Genomic DNA, 23,945 nt, shown 5'->3' with positions numbered 1-23,945 from the left:
TAAAATGGCTTTCTGAGAAGGCTTTCTAAAAGATGGTGGTTAGTACATTGAGAGTGGGTCTTTCATACCAAATTTAGTCACGCATGTCGTTGATGGACCTTGCACAAAATAATCATTTTCAAGCTAGAATTCAAAATGCTTGCGTCTGTCTGACTGAATCCTCCAAACTATCACTTTTTATGAAAAGATTTTTTTTCTTTTTTAATTATTATTATTATTTTTTTTTTACAAAGTAGGTTTCAACCTGGTAAGATCAATACTTTTATATGAACTTTACTCATGACAAATTTAGAGGTGTAAAACCTAAATGTTTTGTTGATAAAGACACAACCTGGCAGTCATGGTTGGATAAAAACTTTATTAACAAATCAAAAAGCCAACAAACACAGTTAAGCTGCTTGTCAATCACCACATGACACGCCCACCATCAGACAATTTCTATTAACTATATATTATATGCTTCTATTTTAAAATAGCAGAGCCACTCGGATATACCGCATTACACATGATTATATATAATTCATATATATATATATTAATTTAATCTATTGAACTCTTTAGAAGCCAATCATTCATGCACTTGTTGCGCTGTAGCGCTCCCTGGTGGAAAAAAGGAGTAGTAAGAGGAAACATTTCCATAGCGACAAGTTGCGCTGTAGCGCTCCCTGGTGGAAAAAAGGAGTAGTAAGAGGAAACATTTCCATAGCGACAAGGCAACTGGGCTGCTCTTAAAGGGACGGTGTTTTTGTTGTTTACATTCACATTAGTGTGTTTATGTGTCATCTGTGACATTCAGCTAGCTAAATACAGTTAGCATTAGCATTAAAAATGTTTTACAAGAGTCCATCCCACCTAGCACTCACTCACAGCAGAGACGTACCATAGTCCAAACGTTTGGATTTTTAAACTTAATTTCATCCAGGCGCATTTAGCGTGCTAATGCTAACATTTTTTGTTACATTTTCCCATCGTGTAGCCTTTTTAAACACTAAACACAATAAACTGCAACATAGTAAACATTCGTTTTATCCAGCGTACGCGTGAGTTAACGTGCAGGCACGTAAGGAGAAAAAAAGGCGTTGCCCCACGGTGGACGGGAGGCCACCTGGCAGGCGTTACCTAAACAAGCAGCCACTGAAGGACGCTGGCGTCTTTTCCTCCAGTAGAGATGAGACGGCTGTCATCTTGCAGGAAAGCCACGTTGGTCACGTGACTGCTGTGGCCGCCGTACTCGTGGCCTGGTGCCTGCAAGACGGCACTCAATTTTAAATCATTGTTTGCGTTTGACGGCAAAGGACGTCCAATCCTTTTTGACTGAATATGTTCAATATGGTATGTCGTTGAGGAAAATGGTCTTTAAAATGCCCGGAAATGAGCAGTTAGTGACCCGGAAATGCCCACAAATCAACAGGACGTAGCCCGAAATCAAAAGAATGTGACCCAGAAATCAACAGCAATGGATGTTCAATCCATTTTGATTGGGAAGGTTTGCAGCGATCATTTGCAAACCCTAATTCTTCTTAAGGGCAAAACACGATAGGCAACGTCGCTCGCCTTCAATACATGTTATATGGAACTAGGCCTGCAAGCAAGACTGAACGAGCCCTCGGAGTTTGGTGGCACTCGGATGGCTTTTCGCGATGTTCGCGTTTTTTACGAAAACTGCCAAAAAAGGGGGAATACAGTGAAAATCTTTTCACTGTATTCCCCCCGCTTTTCCGCGAAAAATGCAGAAAACCATGAAAAACGAGCAAATACAGCTGAAAAAATGTTCGCTGTATTCCGCTTTCCCGTGAAAAACGAGGGAATACAGCAAAAAAAAACAAAAAGTCACCTTATTCCCCCACTTTTCCGCGAAAAAAAATTCACTGCATTTCCTGTTTTTGCAGTTTTCGCAGAAAAGCGAGGGAATACAGGGAATTTTTTGCTGTATCCCCCCACTTTTCGCTGTTTTTTTATGAAAACTGCGATAAACAAGGGAATACACGGGGAAAAAAATTCCACTGTATTGGCCCGCTTTTCCGCAAAAAAAAAAACAGACACCACAAAAAGAAGGAAATACAGCGGGGAAAAAATTCCACTGTATTGCCGTTTTCCGCGAAAAACGAGGGAATACAACAAAAAATTTAGTGTCTTCCCCCGCTTTCCTGCAAAAAACGAAGGAATTCAGCGAAAAAATAATTCACTGTATTCCCTAGAGGCGTGCAAAATTTTTCGATTCTTAGATTATTCGCGATTCGGCCGTGGAAGATTCGAGAACGATTCACAAACATCCAAATTCCGATTATTGAATTATACCAGGTAAAGCGGAAATAAAATGCAGTCAGCGCGGTCTTCGGGACGCAATGAGGAACGGGCCAAGAGTAAATATCATGTACAGCCAATGCCTCTAGGTAAAAAAAAAAAACAATAATACCTGACTGCGGCTGTCATCCGCTACAAACAGCGCCTAGTTGGTAGTTGCTACAAACATACGGCAACATACGGCAATGGTAGATATCACATATATCTAGACTAGATGTGAAATGACAGACTTTCCCGTGCTAGTAAACAGTAAACATCTTAAAGCAGTAGACTTCTCTAGAAGGCTCTGTTATAGAGAACCTAATTACTTTTTATCTTAAATACCCCTAAATCGGCAAAATGTATCTATCTTTAAATGATGAAACAGTTTTAAAACTTTCACATGTCGAAAGTAGACATGAGGGAAATTATGGAATCATGGGTGCAATTTTAACAACTTTTACGGTTGATTGACAACATTAAATTAATTGAATGTGGTTTAAAGCTGTTGATACAGAATGGGGACTTGAGTATTTTATTTACCGTTTCTAACTTGAAACTAAAATAGTAGTTTGGTTTATTTAGCCTGTGAGGATTTTTGAACAATTTCGGAACAAATATACTAAACATTAAAAAAAAAAAAAAATTTTTAAAAGGGGGGGGTGCCATCAATAATCGATTTATAATCAAATCGGAGTCTCTGAATCGTAATCATAATCGAATCGTTAGGTGCCCAAAGATTCCCACCTCTAGTATTCCCCGCTTTCCTGCGAAAAACGAAGGAATACAGCGAAAAAAAATTCACTGTATTCCTCGCTTTTCCGCAGAAAACGAAGGAATAGAGCGAAAAAAATCTTCACTATACTCTCTCACTTTTCTGTGAAAACCGCAAAAAAACGAGGGAATACAGCGTAAAAAAAAAAAAATCACTGAATTGCCTGTTTTCGTGGTGTTCGTCGAAAAGCTGGGGAATAGAGTGAAAGAAAATTTCACTGTATTCCCTCGTTTTTCGCGGAAAAGCGGGGGAATGCAGTTAATTTTTTTTCCGCTGTATTCCCCCGCTTTCGCGATGTTCGCGTTTATTACGAAAACTGCGAAAAACAAGGGAATACACCGAAAAAAAAATTCCACTGTATTATGGAATACGGTGAATTTTTTTTGAGAAAAACAGAGAAAAATATATATCAATAGACAAAATTTGTGTAACTTTGGCTTGAAATATTTCCGTAAAATGAACGATAACTGCCCATTTTTTGCTTTTAACCAAGAATCTAGACTATTTTACATTCATATCTGTAGAAATTCGGCGATTTAAGCATTTATTTGCAAGAATTTTCAACTTAAAAAGCTTTGTTTCATGACAGCCACCATGTTGGATTAAACAATACCGTAATTTTGGCTTGAAATATTTCAGTAAAATGAATGTGAACTGCCCGTTTTTTGCTTTTAACCAACAATATAAACTGTTTTAAGTTCATATCTATAGAAATTCCACGATTTAGGCATTTATTTGCAAGAATTTTCTACTTAAAAAGCTCTTTGTTTTGTGATGGCCGCCATGTTGATCAAACAATACCGTAACTTTGTCTTGAAATACAGTATTTACATAAAATGAACGATAACAGCCCGTTTTTTGCTATTAACCAAGAATCTAGACTGTTTAACGTTCATATCTATACAAATTCTACGATTTAAGCATTTATTTGCAAGTTTTTAATCTTAAAAAGCTCTTTGTTCCGCTATTTTGAATTACACAATACCGTAACTTTGGCTTGAAATATTTACGTAAAATGAACAATAACTGCCGTTTTTTTTGCTTTTAACCAAGAATCTAGACTGTTTTACGTTCATGTCCATATAAATTCCGCAATTTAAGCATTTTTTTCCTTTTTTTTTTACAAGAATTTTCAAGTTAGAAAGCCCCTTGTTTGGTGATGGCCGCCATGTTGAATTACACAAAACCGTAACTTTGGCTTGAAATAGTTACGTAAAATGAACGATAACTGCCCGTTTTTTTGCTTTTAACCAAGAATCTAAACAGTTTTACATTCATATCTATAGAAATTCCACATTTTAAGCATTTGTTTGAAAGAATTTTCAACTTAAAAAGCTCTTTGTTTTGTGATGGCCGCCATGTTGATCAAACAATACCGTAACTTTGTCTTGAAATACAGTATTTACGTAACATGAACGATAACAGCCCGTTTTTTGCTATTAACCAAGAATCTAGACTGTTTAACGTTCATATCTATACAAATTCTGCGATTTAAGCATTTATTTGCAAGTTTTTAATCTTAAAAAGCTCTTTGTTCCGCTATTTTGAATTACACAATACCGTAACTTTGGCTTGAAATATTTACGTAAAATGAACAATAACTGCCTGTTTTTTTGCTTTTAACCAAGAATCTAGACTGTTTTACGTTCATCACCATATAAATTCCGCAATTTATGCATTTTTTAAATTTTTTACAAGAATTTTCAAGTTAGAAAGCTCCTTGTTTGGTGATGGCCGCCATGTTGAATTACACAATACCGTAACTTTGGCTTGAAATAGTAACGTAAAATGAACGATAACTGCCCGTTTTTTGCTTTTAACCAAGAATCTAAACAGTTTTACATTCATATCTATAGAAATTCCACATTTTAAGCATTTGTTTGAAAGAATTTTCAACTTAAAAAGCTCTTTGTTTCGTGACGGTCGCCATGTTGGATTTTGTATCTTGACACAATAGCAGAATTCAACCTCTCAATAAGTTGTGATTGTATATTAGAAAAATGCTAACTTTGCTTTTGTTGAGTAAAATTATGATTCTGCAGGCTTTCCTCAAGTATTAAGCTTCTGATGTGAAAATAGACCGATTTATTAGCTGTTGTGAACTAACTGCTTTTTTGAGCAAAAACATTTAATATTGCTATTGATCTTAAAAATATTAGTGATTATCTCTGCATTTGGTGATTTTTGTTTATCTAGCTTAAAATCTGAAAAGTTGATAGCCATTTTAAATTTTGTTATACTTGTATAAAAAGATAATCAATCTGGATTTTATTAGGAAACGACTTTTTTTTTTATGTCGCTGCTCATTGAGACTCATATATGCCTAAGGGAGGTGCCTGTTTTAGGTTTAGGTTGCTAGTAAGCCTGTCGCAATATGCAATAATTCCATTTATCGCACGATAAATAAAAATATAGGCGGTAATTTTTCCGCTGCGATTTATCGCCACGCGCGCACGCAGACGTGTTGTTAAAAGTTCGGATTCCTTGTTACCAACTATGCAAAATGCATCTTCGTACCAGGTCCGGCATAAAATAGCGCCGGAGCCAATCGTTCCCATTATATCTTATTGTTCAACGTATACCGGCCGCGTCAGTGCTCCGGATTGACTGCGGACCATCTCCGGCGTGCCGGTGTTGTTGACGTGTGGGCGCTCCCGTCAGGGGTGACATTTCATGCAGGGCGGCTATTTTTCGGCACAACACCGGAAATTTACAACGAAGTCCGCCAAAAGATTCTTACCGACTTGGGTGCAACGAGCAACCTTGCTTTGACAACTGACAGCTGAATGGATATGATGAACATTGAGTGGCAAATTAAGAGCGCTGTGCTTCAAACTCATCCTGTTTAGGAAAGTCGATTGTCATATGCTGGTGTTGTGCAGTAATGAGCAGACGTGACTGTGGCGTTTGCTTGCTTTTTTAATGCGCGCGCACACACTAGATATCATGAAATAGCAAACTAGATGTGTTACATCCCATATCCATTGGCTACATGCGCCCAGAGTGATTATGGGACACGTAGTCCATATACAACATCGATGAATTATAAACTGAATGGAAGTTAAGAAGGCCAAATCAATCCATACCAGTGACTATAGATAATGCTTCAAATATTATTTATTCAGTACGTGACACAGATGGATTTGGACCACAAATAGGATGTCTTGCTCATGTAGTAAACCTAGCTGCTAAGAGAGCTGTAGCAATCAACAGTGTGCCCCACTTTACAAACAGTAAAGATTGTTCTCAGCACTTTTAATACAAAATTTCTTCAGATCAGTAAGAAGTAAGCACATAAATATTATGCATTAAAATGCATGTTTATATGATGGCAATTTAATTTTTGCCCGTTAGCAAAAAAAAAAAAACAACAACAATTTTTTCAGAGCATTAAATGTATTGAATCGGATCGAAAATCGTGTCCCCCGTATCGAAAATCGTACCGAACTGTGACTTAACTGTATGGTTGCATCCCTATGGAACACCATAGCAGAAGCTATGAGGGGAAACGTTTTCATTTGCCTAAATGCTTACGTTATTAAGTGCAAATTTATTTATTTTTCTTAAAAAACACATTTTATTTATCCTGTTTCTGTGCGGTATTGATATTGTTGTCTTTTACTTAAGAGGCATGGTCTATTGTTTTTAGTTGTGATTTCTTAAAGAGTATTTTTGAATTTAAGAGTAAATATTTATCACGTTTAAATGGGTGTACTTGATCTATTAATATATACTGTATTCTCACTGTGTTATTGTAAATTGGTTTTTTTTAAAAAATTGGGGGGAGGGGGCGCAATAATATCGCAATAATTTATGAGATAAATTATCGCACACTCTAATTTGTTATTGCGACGGGCCTAGTCGCTAGCAGCTTTGGTTTTGAAAATATTTGAAGTTTAAGTTTTTGAAAATAGGCCACCTACGAATCGGCCCCAAGTCCCGTCAACTGATAGTGAAGTCTATGGACGAGCAACGATGCACAGTCAGAGGGCGATGCGTGTCCCTTGCCGCTGCAGTCGCAACGCGCCCCGTGTGTTGGCTTTCAACTCAACGGCGATGAATTTCACATTTTGCCATCGCTCAGTCGGCTCCCATGTGTTTTCCCCCTAATACTGACAGGCATACACTGTAAACGGTGCTGAGTACTAACCCGAGGCTGGGAGCACGGATACGAAAGCAAGTGCACTTTGCCAAAGTCGTCAGCCGACGCCAGCAGGGAGTTGTCGTGTGACCGACATACGCCGTTGATGTCTGTGCCGTCGGCACCGTCCGGCCAAATTCCTGATGAAAACCAGAGCTAAAATCTCTTTTCTATCATATCATAGACTTCATAATTGTATTGACGGCTTAAGTCGGCCAGCCACTGCGCAATGCCTTCAAGCAGGGTGCCCATCTCACAATCCCCTTCAGTGATTCGCAGTCGGTCGCAAAGACACATGCAGCGATTCAACACCGGATTTAGGATAAAAGTACGAAATCCGCATACAAACAGGAAGGATTGTCTCAGAAATGATTTGTTCAAGGATTCAAGGTGATTATTATATTTTTCGTACCATGCATGCATTTTGAAACGTTGTGAAAAGAATCAATGGGAGAAATTAGTCGTTAAGGCTTCATAGTTCGCAATATTTGCATAAAATAAATGCTAACTGCCAGTTTTTTTTTTTTTTGCTTTTAACCAAGAATCGAGACTGTTTTATGTCCATATCTATAAAGAAATCAGGGATTTAAGCAGTTATTCACAAGAATTTCAACGTAAAAAGCTGTTTGTTGTGGTAAGGCGGCGCCACAGTAACTTAAAGACAGGCAGCACATTTGACATATCTACTTAAAATAAATGCTAACTGCCCTTTATTTTTTTAAAAAATTGTTTTCCTTTAACCACGAATTGAGACTGTTTTACGTCCATATCTATAAAGAATACAGGGATTTACGCATTTATTCATAAGAATTTTCAACATGAAAAGCTCTATGTATGTGTTTCCAGTTGGTCAGCTTTGACGGAGATTGGCCCTGCACCCCGTGTCCTGTCAATACCATTATGAAGTCTATGATCATATTGTGTTGATTGTGAATTTGAGCTTGCCAAACTTACCAAACGTGGTAAAGCTCAGCGTGCAGGTGGACGTGGCCCAGGTGAGGTTTCGCACGGTGTCCATGTTGGTCACATGTTTGCCGCTGGGCGCCTCCCCTAAAACAGGAACAGCCTTAATGTTTATTAATGAACATACATGTAGGAAGTAGATGAGTCCACTGACAGAATAGGATCTCGTAGTCTCCCGAATTGGTCACTAGGTAGTCGCTATCGGAGGACCAGTCCACATGTGTCACAAAGCTGGAGTGACCCTGAAGAAACATTCACAAACACAATTCGAGAAATACCTAGTCACATGACATCTTAGCTCTCTGTTGCTAGGCAGATTGGTTTAACTCACGGTACACTTTCCCACGCGGCTGTACTTGCGTCCATTCTCCGTTACGGCGTAGATGTAAACAAAGTTGTCGTGTGAAGACACCGCCAGGAAGTTGCCATCTGACGGAACACACATACATTGTGGTTAGCATCAGATGCTAACGAGAGAAAGGCTCAGCTGGTGTTTTACCTGGAGAATACTTCACATTGGAGATGATCTCATTGCCGTCTGTGTGCATAGACACAAGGTCACGAGTGTCTGTGTCCAGCACTAACCATCTGAAATACACCCACACCCACAATTGAAATACAAAAAAATGAATTACCAGACACGGAATAAAAGCCAGTGTTGTCACTGACGAGTTATTGTAATTTGATTACTTTCTTTCAGTAACGAGAATTGACAAGAATTTTCGCCAGAAAAGCTCTGTTTACGCCAGGCGGCCGCTAGCCTCATTCGCTAACAGAGTAGCATTGTACTTCGACAATCTAAGTAAAATAAACGCTAAATGCAGTTTCTTTGCTTTTAACCAAGAATCGAAACTGTTTTACGTCCATATCTATAAAGAATTCAGGGAATTAAGCATTTATTCACGAGAATTTTCGCCAGAAAAGCTGTTTACGCCAGGCGGCCGCTAGCCTCATTTACTAACAGTATATAGTGTATAATCAGGGGTGCACATCATTTTTTTGCCCAGGTTCTCAGAGGAGGACCTGGAGATGTGATTTGGTCCTCATTGAGCTTGAGAGCCGACCCGCCTGATGCGATAAATTTATGACAAGCTTTACTTAGAGCCAATTAACTTTAATTAATTATATTAACAATTAATGCTTGATTAACATCAACTGGCACAACAAAATTGCCATTACTTTGAAGTGAAATGTAAAGAAATAAAAAGCACCAATTCAAAATAAAGGGCATTATGCGGCTCCCACATTAACTCCAAGCCTTTTTAAAAGTGGGATGTCCTCCTCATAAGACCTCATTGAATGTGCATGTTTAGCTTTGTAAAATGCGAGCAAAAACACGTTTGTCAGTGCATGTCGCTGTTCATTACCTTTATTCCGCCCTATTCCGCCACTTGTCCATAGGGCGAGTGGGGTCCTGTTTGACATCGATAGTTTGCTTAATTGCCACATGCTCTCTGTTTTCTTCGTGATTTTCAAAGTTTGGATGGCTGAAATTCTTTGACCCTACATAAAATGCGCTGCTCTTATCGGCGACATTGGGATTCTCACGGCACATTTTCTACCGCATTTCCGTGCGAGCATCATTTGCTTCTAGCCATGGTACCTCCTGTAGCCACTTTACAGCAAAAGTCCTTTTTTTCGGTAGCTCCGGTGACGTCTCTGTCGTCCGTCTGTCTTTTGACGGGGGTGGGGGAACACGGAAGTAATTACTCAGTGTGGCCTGCCTCTTCGACATTTTGAGAAGTTATTTTCTCGTGTCCGCCGCAAATACAGTGGTCAGCCATCGGTACGCAAAAGCGTATGGAAGCCGTTGAGGGCCAGCGCGTTTGTCTACGTCCAGTACGCATGCGCGCATGCGGACCACTTATGTGCACCCCTGTGTATAATGATTATGAAGGGCTATTCTATAATAAGTTGTGATTGTGTATAAAATTTATTAATAATGTATTTACATATTATTTATAATTGATTCTGCATGTTTTCCTCAAGTATTAAGTTTCTGTCGTTAATTTGACTGATTTATTAGCTGTTGAAAGCTTGCAGGAAATTTAAAAAAATTAAGTTGCCATTGTGGTCAAAAACTTCTATGTTATATGTATATAACTATATGTTAAATATTGCTATTGAATTTTTTGAAGCCGCTGCCCATGGAGACTCATATATGGATGGCTAAGGTAGGTGCCTGTTTTGGTTTTAGGTAAAGTTGCACCGATACCGATACCAGTATCAGCTGGGGGCGCCGATCCGGCCCGAATTGGTGGTATCGGTATCGACGAGTACCAACATTTAGGGCGCCGATACCATCTACTGGCATCACTTGAACGCAAATATACTGTCCTCCCAATGTGAGCTAACTTCCCAAATCATTACAGCTGTATGTCTTTTTCTCGACACTGCCAAACGAAATTTACACCTTTGTCTTCAATATTACGGATGTACACTACAACGCATATCCACGATGTTTCGCTGCTCATCAAACATGGCATTCACAAACGATTAGCATGCATAAGCTAAAGCTTGCTATTGTAGCGCTGATGGGATCAGAAAGATTAAGACCATGTGAGACTAAGCAAACTCATGGTTTCATGATGAACAATGAGTGGCAAATTAAGAGCGCCATACTTCAAACTTGTCCTGTTTATGAAAGTCGATTGTCATATGTTGTGCAGTAATGAGCAGAAGTGACTTCTGTGGCAAGAAAACACTCAAGCGGCGCAGCGCGCACACTAGATATCATCAAATAGCAACCTAGATGTGCTACATTAGATCCCATGCTGCGTGAGCCCAGAGCGACGCGTAGTCCATATAAAAGCCGCCGCCGCCGCCGACATTGATGAAATAGAAACCGCCATGACTGAATGGAAGTTAAGCAGGCCAAATCAATCCATACCAGTGACTATAGATAATGCTGCAAATACTGATAATTCAGTACATGTTACAGATGGACCCGGACCACAAATAGGATGTTTTACTTATATGGTAAATATAGCTGCTAAGAGAGCTGCAGCAATCAACAGTGTGCCCCACTTTACAAACAGTAAAGATTGTTGTCAGCACTTATATACAAAATTTCTTCAGATCAGTAAGAAGTAAGCACATAAATATTATGCACTAAAATGCTTGTTTATATGATGGCACTGTTATTTTTACTTGTTAGCAAATAATTAAAAAATAATAATAATAATAACAGTTATATTTTCTGTTTCAGAGCATTAAATGTATTGAATTGTATCGAAAATCGTACCGAACCGTAACTTAACTGTATCATTGCATCCCTTATACTGTACGTACATACAAAAAAGAAAAAAAAAAACATATATATATATATATATATATATATGTATGTTTTTTTTTGTTTTTTTTTTGCTAACAGAGTGGTATCGGAATGGTATCGGTATCGGCCGATACTGCACAGCCAGGTATCTGTATCGGTATCGGGCCAAAAAAATGGTAACGGTGCAACACTAGTTTTAGGTCGGTAGCACTTTTGGTTTTGAAAATATTTGAATTTGAAGTTTTGAAAAATAGGCCCCGTTTCCAGTGTCATGTCAATAGGTTATGAAGTCTATGCTTTAGCAGCCTTGATTTTCGTTCATGAGGTATGGGACTTCCTGAGACTCGATGTGTTTCGCTTTAGCCTCGCGTGCTCCGTTTAATTTTTTACTATTTTTTTTTCTCCGATGAATATTTTTGAAACCCCTGCATTGTACCGCATAGTGTGAGGGTTTCCTGTAATAAGATACCTTCCAGTCATAGTGCCAATGGCCAGAACTTCTCCGTTTGGATGAAATCCCGCACACCTTCCAGGATCCTAAACGCAACATACAACAATTCTAACAACTAAAAAAGGAATTCATTTTGTGTTGTATCTTAGTTTTAAAATGACCTCAATGGTCTTGGTCCAGATAGGCTGGTGGGAGTTTGTGTCCCACAGGTGAACTAGCTTATCCTGACAGCAGGTGACAAACTGATCCAGACTCGAATGCACGGCCAGACCCCAAAGTTCATCGGTGTGACCCTGCAGGCAAATTGGTTATCAGTCACTGCCAACTGTCCCAGTTCAAATTAATTGGATGTTAAATGGCAGCCAAAGAGTGAAAAGGCACTCACCTGTATGATGGGTGTCAGAGTATCAGGGAAAGCCGCTTTGAGGATGGCGTTTTTGGTGGTCCCGATAAAGAGTTGGCCCCCTTTGCCTTCCGCAATAGCCCGCACTGGACCGAAAGCATCACCCACCTGACAGCCATATAAAAAACGTTACGGTTGGTCCTTAGGATGTAGTCAATGACATCCTAACCTCCATGTCCGCTTGCTTGCGGTATTCTCGGTCCCACAGTGCCACTTTGCGGTCTTTCCCTCCCCCAGACACCAAGGTCCCGTCCTTCAAGACGCATATGGAGAAGATGCCGCCCTCGTGAGCCCCCGCCCAGACATGGCTGATGCGATTGCCGCCTGTTTTTCGACAGCCAATCACAGCTCACACGATACAGTACACTTTGTACATTCGTTGACATGTAAATAACTTTTACTACCTTTAGCCCACACGTAAATGTTTCCACTGGAGTCTCCGGTGATAGCGTCTCCATTCTCGGCGAAAGCCACACACAACACGTACTTTGGCTTCTCGTGTTTCTATTGGGAAAAATAATACACAGATTTGGAGTACCATAAGGTTCAATGATAAAGCCACTTTTGCTCTTTTAAATATTAAACAACTTGTCATCATCAAAAGACTAAGTACACGTAAGCCTGTCGCAATATGCATTAATTCCATTTATCGCGCGATAAATAAAAATGAAGGCGGTAATTTTCCCGCTGCGATTTATCGCCTCGCGTGCACGTGTGTGCGTGCGTGCGGTAGACGTGCTGTTAAAAGTTCGGATTCCTCGTTACCAACTGCGCAAAATGCATCTCCGTTCCAGGTCCGGCAAAAACTAGCGCCGGAGCCAATCGTTCCCATTATATCCTATTGTTCAACGTATACCGGCCGCGTCAGTGCTCCGGACTGACTGTGGACCATCTATGGCGCGCAGGTGTTGTTGACGTGTGGGCGCTCCCGTCAGGTGTGACATTTCACGCAGGGCGGCTATTTTTCGGCACAACGCCGGATATTTACAACGAAGTCCGCCAAAACATTGTTACCGACTTGACTGCTACGAAAAACCTCGCTTTGACAACGAACAGCTGAATGAAATTAAGAGCGCTGTGCTTCAAACTCGTCCTGTTTATGAAAGTCGATTGTCATATGCTGGTGTTGTGTAGTAATGAGCAGACGTGACTTGAGCGGCGCTTGCTAACTTTTTTAATGCGCGCACACACGAGATATCACGAAATGGCAAACTAGATGTGCTATGTCCCATGCCATTGTCTACGTGAGGCAAGAGTGATTATGGGACACGTAGTCCATATACTACATCGATGAATTCCAAACTGTCATGACTGAATGGAAGTTAAGAAGGCCATATCAATCCATACCAGTGACTATAGATAATGTTGCAAATATTGTTACTTCAGTACGTGACACAGATGGATTGGGACCACAAATAGGATGTCTTGCTCATGTAGTAAACCTAGCTGCTAAGAGAGCTGTAGCAATCAACAGTGTCCCCTGCCTCACTTTACAAACAGTAAAGATTGTTCTCAGCATTTTTATACAAAGATCAGTAAGAAGTAAGCACATAAATATTATGCACAAAATGCATGTTTATATGATGGCAATTTAATTTTTGCTCGTTAGCAAAACAAAAACAAAAAAAAGACGAAACAAAAAAATATAATTGTTATTTTTTTACAGAGCATTAAATGTATTGAATCGGATCGAAAATCGTGTCCCCCGTATCAAAAATTGTACCGAACCATGACTTAACTGTATCGTTGCATCCCTATGGAACACCATTGCAGAAGCTATGACGGGAAAAGTTTTCATTTACCAAAATGCTTAAGTTATTAAGTGCAGTTTTTGTTTTGTTTTTTAAACACATTTTATTTATTCTGTGTTTCTGTGCGGTATCAATATGGTTGTTTTTTACTTAAGAGGCATGGTCTTGTTTTTTTTTTAGTTGTGATTTCTTAAACAGTATTTTTGAATTTAAGAGTAAATATCGCGTTTAAATGGGTGTACTTGATCTATTAATATATACTGTATTCTCACTGTTATTATAAATTGGTTAAAAAAAATTGGAGGGGGCGCAATAATATCGCATATCGCAATAATTTATGAGAATAATTATCGGACACTAAAATTTGTTATCGCGACAGGCCTATCTAAGGCTGCCTTGACTGTGCTCGACACCCAATCCATTTAGACTTGGAACGATCGTTCATTGGAAACCAGAGCATTCACAGTCATTCTGTCAGATTTTCAGGGCATTTATAGTCGTGGAGTTTCAAAAAAAAAAACAAAAAAAAAATCGATTATTACATGCATCGCGATACGACACGTGACGATTCGATTACGATTCATAAAAGTTCAAAAACGATGTTTTTCCCTCATAACTTTATGGCAGCCGCTCGTAGCAGAACGAAATTCAAGAAACGTCTGCCGCCGGGCACCTTTACCGGGCACGCGCACGTTAGGATGGGTGCTGCTGGTTACTGAGATAGAGAGATTTACTCCTTTTTAAAAGACTGGAAAATAAATTTGTGTATGAGAAATGCAGGTCCAGAAGCGCAACCCGGTGGTCACACTTTTGTGCATAAGTTATTTTTTAGAGCAAGAGGGATAGTTCGTTGCTCCTTGTCAGTTAGATGTCCAGCAGTAGTTTTAAGGCATTTCAATTGAAAAATGTCCTGAGTGTGCTGCTAAGACCCGTGTGCATCTAAAAGAGGTGAGTACACGAACCCCCTTGTACTGTTTAGCCTTTATTGTTGTTGCTTTTGAGATGTTAATAGTTAGCACCAAGCGCTAAGCTAATTAGCTAATTCGCCAACGTGTATTTCATTTGCAGAACATGTAAAACCACGATTAAGTACAGCGGCAACACTACAAATATGCAAAATAGTACAGAATTCTGTGAAAACAAAGTATATTGGTTAAAAGAAGTCTTATTTCTAGAGACACTTTGTTTCCAGAAAATGTGGAATTCATTCCACATGTGTAAATTTTATTGTATTGTTGAGAGAAAGTACTCCCTTTAAAATGGTTAATGTTTTTGCACTTTCTTGTAAAAAAAAAAAAATATATGGGTGGTCAAACGATTAAAATTTTTAATCGAGTTAATTACAGCTTAAAAATGAATTAATCATAATTAATCGCAATTCAAACCATCTAGAAAATATGCCATATTTTTCTGTAAATTATTGTTGGAATGGAAAGATAAGACACAAGATGGATACATACATTCAACATACGGTACATAGGTACAGTATTTCTTTATTATAACAATAAATCAACAAGATGGCATTACCATTATTAACATTCTGTTAAAGCGATCCATGGATAGAAAGAAATATAAATTTTATATTAAAACCCCTCTTAATGTTTTCATTTTAATAAAATTTGTAAAATTTTCAATCAAAAAAGAAACTAGTAGACCGCCATTGTTGATGTCAATAATTACTTACACAATGCTCATGGTTGCTGAACTCTATAAAATCAGTCGCGCCCAAGCGCCAGCAGAGGGCAGCAAAACTCCATAAAACACAACAAGTGAGCGTTTCACTGTGTACTGTCATTTAAATCTCTCTGAGCGGGGCATCTGCGTTAATTGCGTCAAATATTTTAACGTGATTAATTTAAAAAATTAACGCCCGTTAACGCGATAATTTTGACAGCCCTCATATATATTATATATATATATATATATATATATATATAAGCAACTTAAGGGCAGCTTTTTGTTGTATGGGCATGTTTCCATCGTTCCTGTTGAATCATTAGTATATTTAAAGTAAATAATGGACATAAATTTGTTTGGCTACTGTATTAAGTAGTAATGTAAGATTCACCGACAATCGTGATAATCGCGATCATCGCCAATAATCATCGTTTGATAATCAGATCGTAGCACACCGAATCATAATCGAATTAAATCGTGGGGTGCCTAAGATGGCACACCCCTAATTTATAGGTCACTTGCTGTTCATTTTAGGGCATTTCCAGGTCATTTCCTGTTGAGTTTGAGTCACTGCCTATTCGTTTAGGTGGGTCTATAACACAAAATGAACAGGAAGTGACCCATAAAATACCCCAAAATCAACAGGAAGTAACTGAAAATCAACAGGTAAATGACCTTAAATGGCCTAAAATTACCTCATTGCCTGGCATTGGGTGCTACTGACGGCCATAGACGTTCAATCCGTTTGAAGTGGGAGGGATAATCCAACTTCAAATGGATTGGACGTCTACTAGTGATAAACTCATTCCACAGCAATTCACAGCAGAGGCTTGTTTTTCTGTATATTATTTGTTTTTAAAATATTCTAGAATGATATCGTGAGCTTTGTATCGCAAACCATACCGTATCGTGAGGTACCCAAGAGGTTCCCACTCCTAGGGATCAATATCAATTTTTTCCTGGTCTTCAATCTTGAGTTTAAAATCCTGAATTAGAGTACTCTTTTAAAGAGACAGCACCTAATATTAGCTAGTTCATGGCTGTTTAAATAAGATGACAAATCGCTATTGAATAGAAAAGCTAATAGGAAACGAAATATAAGCAATCAAAGACCTGTATACTGTAGTACTTCAAGACAGCATTTTAAACGTACTTTGTTTTTGTTTTGTTATTTTTTTAAAAACAATAATTGACATTGTTTTTGCTACCTCAAAAAGTCCTTGTTTCTTTGTCAGCGTGTTTCCTTCCAGAGTCCAAAAGTTAAGATGTGACTTTCCACAAGTTACGATCAGCTCAGCGTCCATCGGGTGAAACACGGCGCCCAACACGGAGTCGTTGGAACACTGCGAACGTGAAAAGATGTGTTTTGCCAGACCGAAAACCGAAAACAAAAGACAAACGTCAGGCGCCTACCTTGACATCAGCCAGTCGCTTCTCCTTCTGCCAGTTCCACACCGACAAGATGTGGTCGTTGGCGTCGTCTACGGCGCACAGGAAACTGCCGCCGTTCTACGGGGCGATGTAACTTTGAAACGTTGATCTTAGGGTAGTTAAACAACAGGTGGCGCTACTCACAGATTTGGAAAAGGACACGCAGGTGACGGCTCGGTCGAACGCGCCCAGGCCGAGTACGTGAAGCGTGTTCAGGCTCACCGAGTCCCACACGCGGACGTGAGGCGGAAGCAGCTGAACACACAAACTGTGTTAACTCATTGACACCTATCGTCGTCAATGGCACAGAAAAAATCATTTTCGGTTCATATGCGTTTGGTTACCTTTCCATCTTTAGTATTTCCTGCCACTTGTCCAGTTGCTATAGTAACCATGTCAGGATGCACACTCAAGCTAAGAAAAAACAACATTGTAGCATATACAGTGGGGCAAATAAGTATTTAGTCAACCACCAATTGTGCAGGTTCTCCCACTTGAAAAGATTAGAGAGGCCTTTAATTGTCAACATGGGTAAACCTCAACCAATGTTGAAAAAAAAAAAAAACCCAGAAAATCACATTGTTTGATTTTTTTTTTTAAAGAGTTTATTTCCAAATTAGAGTGGAAAATAAGTATTTGGTCACCTCCAAAAAAGCAAGATTTCTGGCTGTCAAAGGTCTAACTTCATCTAATGCGATCTTACGAGGCTCCACTCTTCATCTGTATTAATGGCACCTGCTTTAACTCATTATCAGGAAAAAAAGACACCTGTCCACAACCTCAGTCAGTCACACTCCAAACTCCACTATGGCCAAAACCGAAGAGCTGTCAAAGGACACCAGAGACAAAGTTGTAGACCTGCACCAGGCTGGGAAGAATGAATCTGCAATAGGTAAAACGCTTGGTGTAAAGAAATCAACTGTGGGAGCAATTATTGGAAAATAGAAGACAAACAAGGCCACTGATAATCTCCCTCGATCTGGGGCTCCATGCAAGATCTCACCCCGTGGCGTCAAAATGATAACAAGAACGGTGGGCAAAAATCCCAGAACCATATGGGGGGACCAAGTGAATGACCTACAGAGAGCTGGGACCACAGTAACAAAAGCTACTATCAGTAACACAATGCGCCGCCAGGGACTCAAATCCTGCACTGCCAGACGTGTCCCCCTGCTGAAGAAAGTACACGTCCAGGCATGTCTGCGGTTCGCAAGAGAGCATTTGGATGATTCATAAGAGGACTGGGAGAATGTGTTATGGTCAGATGAAACCAAAACAGAACTTTTTGGTAGAAACACAGGTTCTCGTGTTTGGAGGAGAAAGAATACTGAATTGCATCCGAAGAACACCATACCCACTGTGAAGCATGGGGGTGGAAACGTCATGCTTTGGGGCTGTTTTTCTGCAAAGGGACCAGGATGACTGATTTGTGTAAAGGAAAGAATGAATGGGGCCATGTATCGAGAGATTTTGAGTGAAAATCTCCTTCAATCAACAAGGGCATTGAAGATGAGACGTGGCTGGGTCTTTCAGAATGACAATGATCCCAAACACACAGCCAGGGCAACAAAGAAGTGGTTTCGTAAGAAGCATTTCCAGGTCCTGGAGTGGCCTAGCCAGTCTCCAGATCTCAACCCCATATAAAATCTGTGGAGGGAGTTGAAAGTCCGTGTTGCCCAACGACAGCCCCAAAACAGCACTGCTCTAGAGGAGATCTACATGGAGGAATGGGCCAAAATGCCAGCAACAATGAGTGAAAAGTTGTGAAGATTTACAGAAAACGTTTGGCCTCCGTTATTGCCAACAAAGGGTACATAACAAAGTATAGAGATGAACTTTTGGTATTGACCAAATACTTATTTTCCACCATGATTTGCAAATAAATTCTTTAAAAATGTGATTTTTCCCCCCCCCACATTCTGTCTCTCATGGTTGAGGTTTACCCATGTTGACAATTACAGGCCTAACTATTATTTTCAAATGGGAGAACTTGCACAATTAGTGGTTGACTAAATACTTATTTGCCCCACTGTATCTTATCAGCTAACTGTCAAATTTAACCTCTCTCTTAGCCGAACACATCGCGTAGCATCTCACCACTTGACATCATCGTTGTGTCCCAAGTAGTGTCTCTGCTGCTGCTCGTCGGTGTTGTACAACACCACGACGGAAGCGTTGAAGTAAACAATCTCCCCGGTGGGCAAAAGATACAAATTGGAGCGACAGTCGCGACCGCGGTAGCCATAGCTGTTGTCGCGTCGTTAGGGGAAATAAACGCGGGGAGATGATGTGTTGTAGTAGTTAGCGTTGAAGGATACACCCACTCCAATTTGAGTTTGCGGTTGGGTAGCGCCCCCTTGTGGTCCAGGCTATAGCTGTCCCTCTGCTGCTCGGGTACATGCATGGTGACTGGACGGCCGCGCAGGAACATCCTCACGTAGCCGTCCTCTGATATAGCATAGATAAAAAGATCAGAATTTTTTTTTTAAGTTGATCAAGTTGACCACCTCTGTGAAGTTGGCCCCCCATCAGAAAATCATCATTCGAAAAACAGAAAAATTATGTCATTCGTTTGTGCTGAAAAAAAAATGTTTGAGCTGCTACGGCCTGAGAAAATCATTCTTTTTTTCTGTCAATCTCAGGTCAACCAGCCCCCCATTTTGATTAATAATGGCTAAAAAAATACAGTGTATCACAAAAGTGAGTACACCCCTCGCATTTCTGCAGATATTTAAAGTGATCCTCTAGTTTTAAGACAAGTAATTCTTAAAAGATACATCTTAGTATGAGTTATAATAATTTGACATTAAATCCCTCTTAATGTTTTCGTTTTAATAAAATTTGTAAAATTATTTTAACTGATTGTTCGCCATGGTTGTTGACGTCGCAGTGCTGTGACGTCAAAAATCCCGATGCCGGACTTCAGCGTGTCATTCATTAGCAACATCTCGTCAGTTCGTCCCTTCCAATTTGAACCAGAGCGGAAAAGTGAAGAGCAGGACAGCACTGTCGGTCGTTCACAAGACGAGCAGCAAAGGCGAAATGCAGAGCAAGAAATACCTGATGAGGCAAGAGTTGGGCTAAACTTCTGGTGTACTTGCGGCAAGTGCATCTCGATGACAACGGAGCGAGAGAGCGTATGTTGTCGAGAACTCAGGTTTTTGTCAGCAGATCTTCAAGGTGAGTTATTGCGTCATCAAACTCATTCCAATATAATTGTGTAGATTGTTAGCATCCAGAGCTGTCGTATGCTTTACATACAGTACAGGCCAAAACACATTGGCATTCGTGCCTTTTTATTTTCTTGACCATTGACATTATAAACTCTCACTGAAGGCAATAAAACTATGAATGTGTGGCGAGCTAGGGAAGGATGCGGAGTATCAAACCACGGAGCTAATCCGCGTTGTTTTATTGACATTTAGGCTGCAAGAAATAGCAATGTCTGTCTGGCATGCGACCCGCGGAAGGTAACAGTTATTTCCAGCTGTTCCCTTCACAAAGTACCCCCCCCCAACCACACAACGTGCCAACATAATTTCCGCCGGTGAATTCTGTTATAACTTGCTACAAATGCACACGTGTGTATTGTGTACTTAGAAAACAGGTGAAATAACTAAAAACGTGTGATATTCTAGTATCTTCAAAGTAGCCACCCTTTTCTCTGATTACTGTTTGGCACTCTTGCCATTCTCGCGATGAGCTTTCAGAGGGAGTCCCCTAAAATGGATTTTGACTTCACATGTATGCCATTCCGGCGATGAGAATTTATTGCTTTATAAATGGGGTTGGGACATTTGTGTTGCATTGAATGAATTGCATTGGACGTGCTTTGATCAGTTTGAGTGGCAGCATCACTCATATTAGCTGAATACTGAACACACACTGCCTGATGAACTGACAGTAGAGGTGAATTATTAGCTTCCTCTGTGACTAGCGGTACGCCCGAAGGTTCGCCTCCCGCTGTAGCGACAGGAGCGGCTTGGGTGCTTAAGAGGGCGGCCAGAGTGTCTCGTCCGTCTCGCTTCATTGCGCGCATTTCACTCGATATCCGAGCAGGCTGAGGCTTCTTGTGCGGGAAAATAGTTGCAACAGCATTTGGTTTTAGTCTGCGCTTATATCTAGCCGCTCCGGTGAGATCTTTCATGAGTTGTCATCTACTAAAATCCTCAAACGCGGTAGGAGAAAAATGGGAACAACAAAGCCTTGGTTGTTTGGGAAGATTTGCTTGTCTACAGGCATTTTCCCAAACCTTTCTCCTCTTCTTGTCAACAGGAAATTTGTGGAGACTCGCATCACTCTCCTTGTTTCCATTTGACTCGAAATTGCATCCATAAGCAGCACATCGTGGCATTTTACTTCACGAGTTAAGCCAGTAATACACAGTTGTTGTACACACGCTACACGATTGGAAAAATATCATCTACGTCATCACTCCGCGCCCGCAGAACATGGCGCCAACTATCGGTCAAAATATGCACTAAATATTATAAAATATTTCCATTGATTTAACATTTTATGCGTTTCTAACGACATATTTTAATACAAGAGAACAATTGTGATTTATTAGAGCCTTCATGTCTTTAAAATCGAGGATCACTTTAAGTATATCTTTTCATGGGACAGCACTGACAAAATGACACTTTGACACAATGAAAAGTCTATGTGCAGCTTATATAATAGAGTTCATTTATTTTTGACTCAAAATATAGCCATTAATATTTAAATCCCTGCAACAAAAGTGAGTGCACCCCTTTGAAAAAACATACATCCCTAAATGTCCCAATTGAGTACTGCTTGTCATTTTCCCGCCAAAACAAGAAAGCCCGCCCGTCTCATCAGAACATAGGACATGGTTCCAGTAATCCATGGTCTTTGTTGACATGTCTTCAGCCAACTGTTTGCGGTCTTTCTTGTGTAGTCTTCAGAACAGGCTTCCTCCTGGGATGACAGCCATGCACACCAATTTGATGTTGAGTGCGGCGTATGGTCTGAGCACTAACAGGCTGACCCCACCACCTCTTCAATATCTGCAGCAATGCTGACAGCACTCATGTAACGAATCACATGACATTTTGGAGGGAAAATGAAAAGCAGTAATCAATTTGGACATTTAGGGATGTACGTAGTTTCTATGCGGTGTACTCTTTTTTGTTGCCAGGGGTTTAGATATTAATGGCTATACCGTATTGGCCCGAATATAAGACGGCCCTGATTATAAGACGACACCTTCTTTTTCAAGACTCAAGTTTGAAAAGACTTTTTGAACACCAAATTAATTTTTATACAGAAAATAATTACAGTACATCTGAAACAAATGATTATAACAATATATTTGAGAGAAAAAGCATGTTATTTTGCCTCATTTAAATCTAAATATTTGAACATTTAAATATGTAAACTAAAGTGCAATCACATTCGTAAATGAATGGCTTCTGGTTTTTGAAATGTAAATAAACCAATCTATTGTGATAAAACAACAAAATTGCAATAACTGCATGAACAATCAAAGTGAAGTCTAACTGTAACTATAGTCTTGAAACAAATTTGAATAAGGAAAAACATTGCAATAAAATAATGCAAATTGGTTAAACTTGAGAGTAGCTGAGATGTCTCATGACAGAACATGGCTTCAATTGCCACATTTACATGGGGCCAAATATTCCAATTACAATCGGAATATTTGTTCAAACCGAATAAATGTGTTCCATATAAACAACTCATTCGGAATGAACAGGCCCAAACCGAATGGAATTTAATTCCGATTCACAGGGGTGGAATATTCCTTTTCCCAAACCGATTAGAAGTAAAATTATATCATGTAAACAGGGAAGCGGAATGGTGTCTGGTTGCGTTCTTTCTGCGCATGCTCCGTACTGACGTGGTGACGTCACTTGGTGACGTAAGTAACGTCACTTGCAACATGGCTTCCAAGCACACGCATAGCGCACCCACACAACTTTTTAAATGAACGGCGTATCATTCTGAAGTTTTGTTTCCACTCGAAAAGTTAAAACAGCAGCTGATCTGACGATCGATCTCCATGTTTTGCAACGTGACGCTTTGTTTTGATTAATCTGCGCATGTCAGACGGCAGTTGTCAAACGTCTTTTCGGAATAAAGGCAGTCACATGTAAACGCTGGATCGGAATAGATGAAGTGACATGTAAACAGCTGATGTGAAATTTCCATTCGGAATGATTTGAATCAGTATGAATAAAAGTCAGCATGTAAACGTGGCTAATGATATCTGGCGCCATCTAGCGTTGTGAATGGGTATAATGTCTAGACTGCGATATAAGACGACCCCCACTTTTTCGGTCTTAATTCAATGTAAAAAACACCATCTTATATTCAAGCCAATGCGGTAATAGAGTTTATTTTCCCCTCAAGATAACTCAAAATATAGCAATTAATATCTAAACCCCTGGCAACAAAAGTGAGTACACCGCATCGAAACTACGTACATCCCTAAATGTCCAAATTGAGTACTGCTTGTCATTTTCCCTCTAAAATGTCATGTGACTCGTTACAGGAGAGCTGTCAGCATTGCTGCAGAGATTGAAGAGGTGGGAGGGGGGGGGGGGGGGGTCAGCCTGTTAGTGCTCAGAACATACACTGCACTCTACATCAAATTGGTGTGCATGGCTGTCACCCCAGGAGGAAGAAGCCTCTTCTGAAGACAGTACACAAGAAAGCCCGCCCATCTCATCAGACCACAGGACATGGTTCCAGTAATCCATGTGCCTTGTTGACATGTCTTCAGCAAACTGTTTGCACACGCACACACATACAG

At 39.9% G+C, this 23,945-nt stretch overlaps 1 protein-coding gene across 2 annotated transcripts in view; it reads right to left on the bottom strand.

Moving 5' to 3' along the window:
- Window positions 1–344: 344 nt before the first annotated feature.
- LOC130917222 (echinoderm microtubule-associated protein-like 2) overlaps window positions 345–23,945 on the bottom strand; it is a 72,553-nt gene continuing 48,952 nt past the window's right edge. For both annotated transcript variants that reach the window (XM_057838391.1, XM_057838392.1), the window contains 17 exons: window positions 19,468–19,597; window positions 19,247–19,396; window positions 17,494–17,563; window positions 17,294–17,404; window positions 17,132–17,227; window positions 16,927–17,061; window positions 12,695–12,794; window positions 12,460–12,614; window positions 12,273–12,398; window positions 12,049–12,180; window positions 11,906–11,973; window positions 8,662–8,750; window positions 8,494–8,591; window positions 8,317–8,404; window positions 8,154–8,249; window positions 7,209–7,339; window positions 345–1,245 (listed from right to left, as the gene is read on the bottom strand). In XM_057838391.1, the coding sequence (XP_057694374.1) occupies window positions 1,120–1,245; window positions 7,209–7,339; window positions 8,154–8,249; window positions 8,317–8,404; window positions 8,494–8,591; window positions 8,662–8,750; window positions 11,906–11,973; window positions 12,049–12,180; window positions 12,273–12,398; window positions 12,460–12,614; window positions 12,695–12,794; window positions 16,927–17,061; window positions 17,132–17,227; window positions 17,294–17,404; window positions 17,494–17,563; window positions 19,247–19,396; window positions 19,468–19,597 (1,901 nt within the window). In that variant the 3' untranslated portion in view covers window positions 345–1,119. The remainder of the gene's footprint in view (window positions 1,246–7,208; window positions 7,340–8,153; window positions 8,250–8,316; window positions 8,405–8,493; window positions 8,592–8,661; window positions 8,751–11,905; window positions 11,974–12,048; window positions 12,181–12,272; window positions 12,399–12,459; window positions 12,615–12,694; window positions 12,795–16,926; window positions 17,062–17,131; window positions 17,228–17,293; window positions 17,405–17,493; window positions 17,564–19,246; window positions 19,397–19,467; window positions 19,598–23,945) is intronic.

Source organism: Corythoichthys intestinalis, chromosome 6, assembly GCF_030265065.1.
Source record: "Corythoichthys intestinalis isolate RoL2023-P3 chromosome 6, ASM3026506v1, whole genome shotgun sequence".
Lineage (NCBI taxonomy): Eukaryota > Metazoa > Chordata > Actinopteri > Syngnathiformes > Syngnathidae > Corythoichthys > Corythoichthys intestinalis.
Note: the sequence above shows the minus strand (reverse complement) of the source record. Positions and strands in the feature narration are given on the sequence as shown.